This window comes from Podarcis muralis, chromosome 4 (genome assembly GCF_964188315.1).
Source record: "Podarcis muralis chromosome 4, rPodMur119.hap1.1, whole genome shotgun sequence".
Taxonomy (NCBI): Eukaryota; Metazoa; Chordata; class Lepidosauria; order Squamata; family Lacertidae; genus Podarcis; species Podarcis muralis.
The window spans coordinates 453082-466074 of NC_135658.1; the positions used below are offsets into that span (position 1 = coordinate 453082).

The following is a 12993-nucleotide window of genomic DNA, read 5'->3' on the forward strand; positions in this document are numbered from 1 at the left end:
GGTTCTGATGCAGCAATTCCTGCACATCGTCGTCACTGGACTGGGAAGAATCGCTCTCAGCAGTGAGCTCCTGTGTGTATGCCCGCTTTTTCTTCTTAGGAAGGGCTCTGTAGGGCCTGGCATCAAAGGTGGAGGGGCCACCATCCCTCACTTTTTTCTTAGAGATAATTAACTTCATAGGTGGGACCTTCCGGCTGGAAGACAAGGCCCTTTTTTTAATCCTGTTGGCTGCCTTTACTGCATTGCTGGGGGTACCCCTCGATGCGGCTCTTGGGGTGCCCATCCCGACGGCACCAAGAGAGTGCGAGGGGGAGCCTTCTCTTTGATCAGCAGCCACGGCTAGAGACATAATGCACCTTGAAGCAAGTCAACCACTACTAAGACCTACAAATACCTAAGTATGATGGCAGTTTGTTGTATTTGTTTTTGTTTGTTTGTTCCCAGAAGGAAGAACAGCAAAAGAGGCTTGAACTCAGGGGTCAGCCTCTTTTCTTTTGGCCTTAGGCCCACCCCCGGCCGGCCGTCCATTGTCCTCCCTGGCCAAGGGCGGGTCAAAGGCCAGCTCAAGCAGGTGGGTGGCACCCGCCCAGGTGAGCCTCGCTTGGTGCCGCAAACCCCGCCCACCTGTGGGGAAGGGGGGGCAGGTTACTTGATTGGATTGCCTGGGTAGCCTGGCCAGTCTTTTGTAATGATAAATACTTAGTTCCTGGGCCAGGTCACAGGCTCACACCCTATTAAAACACAGACATACCCTTAAGACAGGATTTGTGAAGGAAAAGACGATGGGGAGGCTTTTCCATTTTGACCTTGCAGTAAAAACATTTGCTCAGTTTAGGAATCGAAATGGTTCCAAGTTGGCCCTCCTGTGCAGATCTATGTATGTGCTTGCTTGGTACACTTATGAACATTACCATATATCTAAGACCATAAAATTCCTATCACAGGGGGCAGTCAGAGGGGGAGGGGGGAGGGGGAGGTGGGCCAGGCTGCTCTGTCACCTTCACACGTGTCCTTTGGGGTGCCCTTTGCTTAGCACTGTTACGGAAATTATGGGGGGGGGCACATCTTTAAAGTTGTTAAAATGTTACAAATATCACGCATAAATGTATCCTTTCGACTTGACAGCTCAGGGAAGTTACCTAGCTTTAAAAATCATATAAAATCATCTCCTTTCCCTGTTTCCTCCACCTCAACACTATTTTGCCCTTGGAAAAAGGACTCTTTTCTCTGCCACCTCCCAAAGCGTGAAGACATGTAGACACACCTCCCACCCCAGGAAGTGCCCAGAGGTGACAATTGCTGGGCTCATTGTTGGCCAAGGAAAGCCTAATTCCATCCCCAGACTTGCCAAGGGGTCCAGACATGCAAAGGTAGTTCTATTGTGCTTTGGGTGCTGGGACTTCAGAGGTCTTTGCCTATGCTCATCTTATACCTGAGTCTTGCCCTGCCATGTCTGCTTATGCTAATCTTGTACCAAGGACTTGTCTGGACATCTTTGCCAAGGCTAACCCCTCCCCTTTGGTGACATGTCAGTGATGGAGCAATGAAGCTGTATGAACTGTATTCCGGAATATGGTGGGAAAGTTTTAAAAGTCCTTGTCGCCCCATCCTCGGGGTTCAAAATTCCTCTTGGAACCTGTTGCGCAATAAACTTTGGTCTATAGCTTTTTCCTCCGGTTGGGGGCTGGACTCCTCCTTTATTCCGCAGGGACCTGCGGGCTCCGCTCAACCAGCTGGGGGACTGAGCAGCCTCGCAATTCTTCCGTAACAGCAGGAACACCGAGCAATCAATATTTGGGGGGGGGGGGGGACAAAAAAATCTGCACCGGGTACCACCTGACCTTGCTACGGCTCTGCCGGGGAAAGGTCTCCCTTGGGAGGTGGTGGACTCTCCTTCCTTGGAGGTTTCTCAGCAGAGATCGGAGGGCCATCTGCCATGGATGCTTTCGCTGAGATTCCTGCATTGCGGGGGGTTGGACTGGATGACCCTGGGACCCCATTCTAGCCTCCCATTTCTGAATTCTAGGATGAGTTTCATTACTTCCTGCAAAGCCCCTTTCCCTGCAAACTGTCCCTCCGGTTTCTGGCCAAGGGAAGGAGATGCTCAGAGCCCAACCGATAGCCTCACCCCCAAAGGGATATCTGGGCATTGAGGTAGCCAGGGGGGCAGCTGCCCCCCTAAATCCATAGGAAAATAATAATCTGAGGTCTTGCCAAGCAAGAGAGGGCTCAGCTGGGGGACTCGGCTTGGCAAGGGTTAAAGGGATCTGAGCTGCCTTCCTAGAGAGGACAGGAAGCAAGGGGGGCAGGTCCTCCAGAGCCAAGGCCCCTCCCTCCCCAGTCCTTTCCTGCTTTGGGGTCTCTCCTGCAAGGGCTGCCTCTCTCTCCCCTCCTGGGATCTGGTGAGTCTCCTCTCTCTCTGGGATCTGGTGGGGGGTCCCAGGGCTGCAGCAGGGGAGGAGGCCTGGGGGGCCTGATCAGGGAGGAGAGGGTCCTGCCAGGGAGGGGCCAGGTCTGCAATGCTCTCCTTCCTGCAGAGCAGAGGATCCCAAACTCATTTGGCCTTTCGCCCCCCCTTCAGAAAAAAAATTACTCCCACGAAATCTCCCTTCTTTAAACAAAGGAGTCCCTGGGACTTTAACATGGTGTGACGTCGCTCAGCATCACTGCAGAACAGAGGGAACATCTGCAAATGGTTTTCGAAAGCTGGACGAGGAGGTGGACTAGACACCCCCAAAGAAAACCCCACAGGGAAGGAGGAAGAAAACGTGGGAGAGAAAGGCCAGGAATAAAGAGGGAGCCCAGCCCATAGTCTGGCTGCTGCATTGGGGACCAGTTTCCCAGTGACTCCCAGGGCAGCTCCCCACGGAGGCCACTGCAGCAATCCCCTCGCACCCAGAGCAGGGCATCCCAGGACCACATCCTCTCTCTCCCAAAGGGGTTGTTGCTGGAAAACCAGCCAGAAATGGGCGCTGCTACTCACTGAGCCTCCAGGGACCTTGGCATCAAGGACTGTGTGTGTTAAGCCATCTAAGAGAATAATCATAATAAATTAGCTGCCTAAATTTCAAGGGAGATGTCTTTGGCCCCACCCACTTGGCCCTCAGGGGGTTGACTAGATACATTCCTGGCCCTCAGAGCAAAGAAAAAGGGACCCCACCCCAGGGGTCTGTCTTGAGAGCGGCGGAGAGTCCAAGTGCAAGAAAAGGAGACAAAAGCAGGGGAGAAATGTGCCCTGAAGTGGGGGTGGGGGGAGTACAACTCCTGAGGACCCCCAGGTGAGGACCCCCACTTGAGCCAGGCATCCATTTTTCAAATGATTGCCTTGTCAGTCAGTCCTGATTTCATGAATTGACTGGAAGGCAGGAGCAGCCAAGCTGATTCATCTCCCAGAAATCCCTTCAGTTGCCTCCACATTCTGCATTGCTAGAGGGCTGGAGACTTACTTCTTCTCCCCTTCCTCCGCCTCTTTCTTTTCAAAAAGGTATCTCATGGTTCAGGCTCTGGTGCCATCCAGTCCTGATTCCTGGCAAGACTCATCCATGCTTGTTCAGGGATCTGTTTCTTCTCCTGACCTACAAATTCTGTAACAGAACAATGTATTTGTTTTGTAGGATTTGCTAGAGCTTCTCATTAAGACGGACAGAACTTGGCAGAAGACCAAAGGGTTCCGATCTCTCAGAGGCTTCCTGAGAGCACAGATGGATGAGCAAGACCCAGCTGGCCCTGAAGCAGGAAGAGGCCATGCCAACCAAACTGGGAGCAGTGGGGGGTTCTGGGAAAACTCTGGGCAGAAGATCCTGGGTGAGGAGGGCACCCTCCGCTCAGAGATGCAGAGCCAGCAGGTTAGGCAGTTCTGCTGCCAGGAGGACAAAGGACCCCGAGAGGTTTGCAGCCGACTCTACCACCTTGACCATCAGTGGCTGAAGCCAGAAAGGCACACGAAAGCTGAGATGCTGGACCTGGTGATCTTGGAGCAGTTCCTGGCTGTCCTTCCACCGGAGATGGAGAGCTGGGTGAGGGAATGCGGAGCGGAGACCAGTTCCCAGGCGGTGGCCCTGGTCGAAGGTTTCCTCCTGAGTCAGGCAGAGGAGAGAAAGCAGGTGAGGGAGACTTTCCTCTGGATACTACCTTGGCCAGAGCCAGGGCCTTTTCGGATGTGGCTCCATCCTGGTGGAATGCTCTCTCACAAGAGACCAGGGCACTGCAGGATTTGACATGCGCCAGGCCTTTGTTCAGGGTGCAGTCTGATTCTTTTCTTTCAGTACAAGAATAAGCAATAAAGAGGCTTCCTAGCCCCCTCACACCTCCTTTATAAGACCAGTGGTAACAGTAGTTGGCCCTAGCGAATATTAAAGGTAAAGGTAAAGGTACCCCTGCCCGTTCGGGCCAGTCTTGCCAGACTCTAAGGTTGTGCGCTCATCTCACTTAAGAGGCCAGGAGCCAGCGCTGTCCGCAGACACTTCCGGGTCACGTGGCCAGCATGACAAGCTGCATCTGGCGAGCCAGCGCAGCACACGGAAACGCCGTTTACCTTCCTGCCAGTAAGCGGTCCCTATTTATCTACTTGCACCCGAAGGTGCTTTTGAACTGCTAGGTTGGCAGGCGCTGGGACCGAATGACGGGAGCGCACCCCGCCGCGGGGATTCGAACCGCTGACCATGCGATCGGCAAGTCCTAGGCGCTGAGGTTTTAACCACTCTCAATTTTACTTGACTTGATCATGGATGGAGGATTTGACCTGGCATGTGTGACAGAGACTTGGTTGGATGAAGCAGATGGGCCTGTCCTTGCCGCTGCTTGTCCACCAGGTTTCTCTTACGCACAGCAACCCAGGTTATGTGGGCGGGGAGCGGGGGTTGCAGTGATTTTTAGGAAGTCATTAGTTTGCACCAGGCGTCCTATTTGGAAAACCCAGTTTTCCGAGTGCATGTTCTGGAAGTTGGGCAATAGAGTACAGGATTCCTTTTGGTGTACTGACTTCCCCACTGCACCAAGGATTCCCTGCCCGAGCTGCTTCAGGTCGTGACAGATGTTCTCCTGGAGATACCTAGTTTGGTTGTCCTAGGGGATTTTAATATTCATGCTGACATGACCTTACAAGGGGCCGCTCGGGACTCCATGGAAAACATGGCCCCCATGGGGCTGTCCCTGAAAAAGTCTGGGCCAACCCATAGCCACGGACATGCCTTGCACCTAGTGTTTACCTCTATGGATGTTGGTGATCTGACACTAAGTAAAAGCGAAACGAAAGAAGTGCCATGGTCAGATCACTTCCTGGTGCAACTTGACTTCTCTGCGACCCTTCCCCTCTGCAGGGAGGTGGGACCGATTCAGATGGTCCGCCCCCGCCACTTAATGGATCCAAATGGTTTCCAGAGAGTGGTAGGGGATGCTTTATCCCATGTTGATGGCCTCTCAGCCGATTTCCTGGTGGCCCGCTGGAATGCGGAGTTAACCAGGGCTATTGACTGTTTGGCTCTGAAGCGCCCTCTCCGATTGCATGGAGCCCGGACAGCCCCGTGGTTTTCCACGGATCTGAGGGCAATGAAACAATCATTGAGACGGCTAGAGCACCAGTGGCGGATGACCCATTCTGAAGCTGACCGGACACAGGTTAGAGCTCAATGTTGAGCCTACCAAGTGGCGGTAGCGACGGCGAAGAAGACGTTCTTCACCGCCTCTATTGCATCTGCAGAAAACAGCAGCAGGAGACTTTTTCAGGTGGTCCGCAATTTAGCGGAACCACCTGCTAAATCGGGGCCCAGTACGGGCCACATGATCTCCTGCAATGATTTTGCAAAGTTTTTTGCAGATAAAGTCGCTCAGATTTGGGAAGATTAGAAGGGAACAATTGGTTAAAGGTATACAAGTCGGAGCCAAACAGTACAAATTGAAAGCATTTGCTGATGATCTAGTACAGTGGTGCCCCGCAAGACGAATGCCTCGCAAGACGAAAAGCCCGCAAGACGAAAGGGTTTTCCATTGCGGAGGCGCTTCGCAAGACGAATTTCCCTATGGGTTTGCTTCGCAAGACGAAAACGTCTTGCGAGTCTCGCCATTTCCCCCCCGCTCCCCCCCCCTTTTTCAAAGCCGCTAAGTCGTTAATAGCCTTTTAACAGCTTAGCTGCTAATGGGGTTGCTTCGCAAGACGAAAAAACCGCTAGACGAAGAGAATCGCAGAATGGATTCTTTTCGTCTTGCGAGGCACCACTGTATTGACATTACAGGAGCCAGAATCTAGTACTAAAAGAGTATTGGATCTGATTCAATAATTTGGTCAGGTTGCGGGATTTAAGTTGAACAAGTTAAAAACCAAGGTTCTAGAGAAAAATCTAACAGTGATTGAGAGAGAGAGGTTTCATTTTTTTAAAAAAGACATTTATTCAAATTTTACAAAAAAGAAAACATAAGTTTACAAAATAGAGAAAATTATAGCAACAATTAACAAACTAAAATTTTAACAACAATTAAAAAACTAAAAAAACTAAAAACACACAGACATAGAAAAAAGAATAAAAAGGGTACAAAATACAAAAAACATGCAGCTGAAAAAGAAATTTTAAAAGAAAAAATATCAATTTTTCAATATCTTTGGACTCATTTACTTGTTTCCTTGACCTCTTCTCACCTCCCATTTTTGTATTCCCATTCACAAAGACATTTCAGCAAATCCTTACCCTCTTTCAACCATCTTTACTCTTGTGTCTTCCAATACTTTGCAATAAGTATTCTTGCTGCTGTTGTTGCATACATAAAGAAAGTTCTATCCTTCTTTGGCACCAATTGGCCGACCATGCCTAGGAGAAAGTCCTCTGGTTTCTTCAGGAAGGTATATTTAAATACCTTTTTCATTTCATTATAGATCATCTCCCAGAAAGACTTAATCTTTGGGCACGTCCACCAAAGGTGAAAGAATGTACCTTCAGTTTCTTTACATTTCCAACATTTATTATCGGGCAAATTTTTGCAAGCTTGACTGGTGTCATGTACCACCTGTAAATCATTTTCATAATATTCTCTCTTAAGGCATTGCATGCCGTAAATTTCATACCTGTGGTCCACAACTGTTCCCAGTCAGCAAACATAATGTTATGTCCAAAGTCCTGTGCCCATTTAATCATAGCAGATTTAACTGTTTCATCCTGAGTGTTCCATTTTAACAGCAAGTTATACATTCTTGAAAGTATCTTAGTTTTGGGATCTAACAGTTCTATTTCTAATTTTGATTTTTCCACCTGGAAGCCAATTTTTTTATCCAAATTATAAACCTCTCTTATTTGATAATAGTGAAGCCAGTCTCACACTTTGTCTTTTAATTTCTCAAAACTCTGCAGTTTCAATATGTCTCCTTCTTGCTCCAAAATTTCCCAATATTTCGGCCATTTGGCCTCCATATTGAGTTTTTTCTGAGCCTTTGCTTCCATCGGTGACAACCACCTTAGGGTTTTGTTCTCAAGTAAGTCTTTATACCTTATCCAGACACTAAACAATGCTTTCCTGACAATATGGTTTTTAAATGCTTTATGTGCTTTGACCTTATCTATCATGGGAATTGGGGTTGCTTGTGTGTAATCTCCACCTGTTTCAAGCAGCGTGGGGCAATTGGTTTTCCCCGGCTGAGCAGCCCCCCTTGGGCACGACTGCTTCAGTCGCTGGCAGAATCCGTCAGTGGGCGTTTCCTGAACTTCTTCCAACATAAGAACTCCTTCACAGACAACCTTCGTCTTGCCTCTCTGCGCGGCAGCCTTCTGCGCAGAGTGGGCGTGCCTATCGGTGGTCCTCCACTCTCCTCACTGACCTCACTTGAAGAGTCTCGGAGCCTCCCCTCCGAAGTGCTCTCCAACCCTCCTTTCTTCCTGGTGTCACCTTGGTTTCCTTCCCCCGCGGAAGCCCTCTCCCCTCCTGTACTGGTTCCCTCTCCAGCATCATTGGGGAGCCTAGCCTCTCCATTTTGCTCCGATGTCAGTTCCCTGACATTATCATACCACAAATATGCATGCCACCCAAAAACATTATTAAAACCTTCTAAATCCAAAATGTCTGTGTTCTCAGGAAGCAGCCACTCTTTTAACCAGCAGAATGCCGCTGATTCATAATAAAGTTTAAGGTCTGGCAGGGCAAATCCGCCTCTTTCCTTTGCGTCAGTTAATATCTTAAATTTTATTCTGGGCTTCTTGCCCTGCCAGAGAAATCTAGAAATATCTCTCTGCCACTTCTTGAAACAGTCCATTTTGTCCAAGACTTGTAGTGATTGAAACAAAAATAACATTCTTGGCAATACATTCATCTTTATAGCCGCAATTCGACCCAACAAGGAAAGCTTCAAATTTGACCATATTTCTAGGTCCTTTTTCACTTCTGACCAGCATTTTTCATAGTATCCTTAAATAAATTCCCATTTTTAGCTGTCTGTTAATCCCCAGGTATTTCACTTTCTTAACCAATGTTAAACCTGTCTCATTCTGAAACCTCTCTTTCTCAATGGGTGTTAAATTTTTCTCAAGAACTTTAGTTTTTGATTTGTTCAACTTAAACCCTACCACATGACCAAATTCTTCAATCATTTCTAGCACTCTTTTGGTACTAGATTCTGGCTCCTGTAATGTCAGTACTAAAACATCTGCAAAAGCTTTCAATTTATATTGTTTAGCTCTGACCTTTATACCTTGAATCAAACAGTCCCTTCTAATCATATTTAGCAGAACCTCCAGGACCGAAATAAAAAGTAATGGGGAAATTGGGCAGCCTTGTCGTGTCCCTTTCTCTATCTTGAATTCCTCTGTCACCACGTTGTTAACTATTAGTTTGGCCTTTTGTTCCGAATAAATTGCACTTATACCATTTTCAAACCCTTGACCAACCCCCATCCCCTGAAGATTTTTCTTCATGAAGCTCCAAGAAATATTGTCAAAGGCTTTCTCCGCATCCACAAAAATTAAAACTGCTTTAGTGTTAATGTCCACTTGCAACTTCTCCAAGATGTTAATTATATTCCTCGTATTATCAGACAAATGTCTGCCTGGGAGAAAGCCAGCTTGGTCCTTGTGAATCTCTTCCACTAATACTTTTTTTAGTCTTTTGGCCAAAATATCAGCAAAAATTTTGTAATCCACATTAAGTAGGGATATGGGTTCTTAAGTTGTGTCTTTTCAGACTCAGTTTTCGGTATAAGTGTAATATATGCTTCTTTCCACAATTCTGGTGCTCCCCTCCCTCCAAAATTTCATTACAAACCTCCTTTAGTGGTTTAATTATCCAGTCCTTCAAAATTCTGTAGTATTTTGAGGTTAAGCCATCCGGCCCTGGAGATTTGCCCAACTGCATATTCTGAATGGCACCTTCTACCTCCTATTCAGTTATTTTATAATTCAACATTAGCTTGTTTTCTTGAGAGATTTTTTGTAATCCATTTGTTTTTAAGAATTGGTCTATATCAAACTCCTTCTGGGGCCCTTGTGTATATAACTGTTTAAAGTACCTCTGGAAACATTTCCTAATTTCTACTGGATTCTGAATGTTCTTTCCTTCCACTTCCAAATTAGTAATAGTGTTAAGTTTTTGTCTTTTTTTCATCTGCCAAGCTAACAATTTCCCACATTTATTAGCCGATTGAAAAGTTCTTTGTCTCATTTGTTTAATTTTCCATTCAATTTCCTGACTCGTCATCTTCATATATTGCACTTGATATAACTTTATGTCTCTCAGAATCTCTTGTGAGTTAGGTTTCGCTCTCAATTTCTTCTCGCCCTCTTTTATTTTTTCCAATATTTTTTCTTTTTTCTCATTTTGAGCTCTCTTTTTTATTGAATTCTGTTGAATCAGAAACCCCCTCATAACTGCTCTACTTGCGTCCCAGATTACTTTTTTTTCAATGGTCATGTTCAAATTTATCTCAAAGTAGTCTCTCAAAGTTTTTTGAGCCTTCTTAATAATCTCTTGATCTCTAAACAAGGTGTCATTCATCCTCCATCTGAAGAAACCGGTTGGTGTTAGTTTCATCTCCATTTTCACGTCATTATGGTCGGAGCACGTTTTAGGGCAGATCTCTACTTTTCGGATCTTAGGTGCCTCTAGTTATCCGGATTTGGTCAATTCTTGTCCATGTCATTTTGGCTTCAGAAAAGAAGGTTCCCTCTCTAACCAAGGGATTCCTAGTTCTCCAAGAGTCAATCAGGTCCATATTGTCAGTCAGTTCAAAAAAAGTTTTTGGTAGTCTGCCATCTTTAGTAACTACCTGTCTCTGTGACTTGTCCATATTTGTGGATACCACTCCATTCATATCTCCCATCAAAATAATGTTATAGTCCATGTAATCCAACAAAGTCTCATGCAACTTCTTAAAAAATTCAGATTTCCCCTCGTTCGGTGCATATACTCCTACAATCATAAATTTTTCTCCTTGTGTTTGAATTTCAATTGCTACAAATATTCCTTGTTCATCTTTAAAAACAAATTTCGGTGATAGGCTCTCTTGCATAAATAACTACTCCTCTCTTTTTAACCTTGTCCGATGAAATAAATTCTTGGCCCAATCTTTTATTAATCAGAATTTTCCTATGAAGCCTTATCACATGTGTTTCCTATAAGCAAATCAAGTCCAATTGCTCTCTTTTCAATAAATGGAAGACTTTCTTCCTTTTCTCCGGGGCATTCAGTCCATGAATGTTCCAGCTTAATAGTTGCAGAGACATGATGTATTTAAATCGCTTTTCCTCCAACTGCTCCCAGTAGATCCTCTTTTTCTGACGGTGGTATCACTTTCTCTAACTTATCTTGTCCCAAAGGTAGTGGTGCTTTGTCTAGTATCCCTGATCTTAAGGCTCTAAGCTCCTCTTAGAGCCAGTGTGGTGTAGTGGTTAAGAGCGGTAGTCTTGTAATCCTGGGGAACTGGGTTCGTGTCTCCGCTTCTCCACATGCAGCTGCTGGGTGACCTTGGGCCAGTCACACTTCCTTGAAGTCTCTCAGCCCCACTCACCTCACAGAGTGTTTGTTGTGGGGGAGGAAGGGAAAGGAGAATGTTAGCCGCTTTGAGACTCCTTAAAGGGAGTGAAAGGCGGGATATCAAATCCAAACTCTTCTTCTTCTTCTTCTCTTCACCTTCTTTTTGCAAGTCTTCTCCGTAGTCTCTCAGAAATTTTTCTTTATCCACTGATCTTATTTTGAGCTTTTTTGCCTTTGTAGGTAAAGGATAGTCCTTGGGGAAATTCCCACCTGAAAATGATTCTATTACCTTTCAGCAGGATCACCAAATCTCTGTAATTCGACCTCAGGTCCAAAAGATATTTCGGAATATCCTTAAATATCTCCACTCTTGATTCATTTATTTCCAAGGCGTTCTGGTAATGCAAACTCAATATTTTGTCTCTTTCTTCTTTTGATCGAAGGGTAATCAAACAGTCTCTCACCCTGTTCTTTCTCCCTCCTCTTCCAAGTCTAAAAGCACTTATTATCTTGCTTATCATCCAGTTTCCAAAAGTTTGCAAATTCCTGTGTTAGGAAGTCACTTAAACTGTCTTTCTCAAGTTCAGGTACCGCTCTAATCCTCAGATTGGTCTGCTTCTCCTTCCGTTCAATCATAGACAAGATTGACTGGTGGGCCCCAAGCTGTGTCTGATGGTCTCCAAGCTGTTTACATATCGGTGGCATCTTTTCCTCCACAGCCACTGCTTTTTCTTTTGCTTCCTGAGCTGTCTTTTGATTTGACGCAGATTCTTTCAGCAATCTTTCAATAGATTCTGTATTTGAGTTCACCTTCTGCCCCAAGTTGTTGATACTTGTAGTATTTTGGTCAATTTTATTTGTCGCTTCAGTAACTTGTTTGCTTAATTTATCCAAAGATTCATAAATTTTGTTTAAGACTGAAGTAAATCCTTCTTCCGATGTCATACCTTTTGCCCCAGCTTGTGCTGAGTCTTCCCCTTGTGATACAGGAGGGCCAGATGCAGATGCTCTGCGTTGCTGCAGTATTGCACTAGTCTGTTGATGTCTGACCTTGCCCCATCTTGTTGTCCTTTCATCCATAACACTTTTGTTTAAGTCAAGGTCACTCCCACGATCAGACTTGTTTTTGCAGTGGAAGTTCCCAGGCTGGTTAGAAGTGGAAATTTCCCCAACCTGTTGTAACACTTTCAGTAAGCCTCTAGGGGGACACAGTAGCAGTCAATAAGGATGCCACAGAGTATCTTACCAACTTCTCAAAAGCCCCCCTTCAGCAAAATAAATAACAGTTTCAAGTCCAGAATATCTCCCTTGCAGAGTTAGCTGTCAGAAAGATACATTGTCCATAAATAGTGCGTCTCTCAATGCAACAATTCTATTTAATCTTGACAGTCCGTTCCCAAGAGTTGAGTGGTGGTCTTATATCCCCTTTTCCTTCTCTTCTTAGTCCTTTCAAGTTTTTATAGGCAGAAAATACTTTCACTACTTCCCTCCCTCTCCTTCAATTCAGGGAGGGAATTCCTTTGATTTAACGTTTGGATTTTAAGTCTTTTTAATGCGCCTTCCCCAGTCTTAGCTTAAACAGTCTTTGCTTTAATCTTTATACAAACCAGAAGGTGGACTTCCTGTTTATCCCTGGAAAATGCTCTGTGGAAGCACATACTTTGTCACTGGTTATCTCTATGGCACAATCTCCCAAACTTGTACTTGATACAATGTATGTGGAGAGATGATTTCCAGAGCCCATGGGTAAAAAACTTACAGCTGAAAATTACGGCAATGGGAATCTCCCCATCCAAATTACTAGAGCAGGACATAGTCCCAGCTAAAAGAACAGTAACCTGTAAGCTAGAGGAGATGGACTTGCAGCAGAAAATGATCTTGGGCAATGGTACCTGCTCACCTCTAAACCTTGGTTTATTACCCCTCTTAAGGCTCCCAAACTACTTGAATTCCTTAACTTCCTCAGCTCATAGATATGCCTTTGTAAAGGCAAGATTCAACACCTTCCCATCGAACGTGCTGAGAAATAGATTCTCCAATGGACAGATA

The 12993-nt window shown here is 45.6% G+C and overlaps 2 protein-coding genes across 2 annotated transcripts in view; both read left to right on the plus strand.

Moving 5' to 3' along the window:
- Positions 1-2306: 2306 nt before the first annotated feature.
- Positions 2307-12993, plus strand: part of LOC114595232 (uncharacterized) — a 32047-nt gene continuing 21360 nt past the window's right edge. Inside the window, exons 1-2 of the mRNA XM_077927946.1 lie at positions 2307-2402; positions 3615-4103. Coding sequence (XP_077784072.1) covers positions 3702-4103 — 402 coding nt within the window. The 5' untranslated portion in view covers positions 2307-2402; positions 3615-3701. The remainder of the gene's footprint in view (positions 2403-3614; positions 4104-12993) is intronic.
- Positions 2337-12993, plus strand: part of LOC114589686 (uncharacterized) — a 386543-nt gene continuing 375886 nt past the window's right edge. The window contains exon 1 of the mRNA XM_077927816.1: positions 2337-2402. The gene's annotated coding sequence lies outside the window, so the exon portion shown is untranslated. The remainder of the gene's footprint in view (positions 2403-12993) is intronic.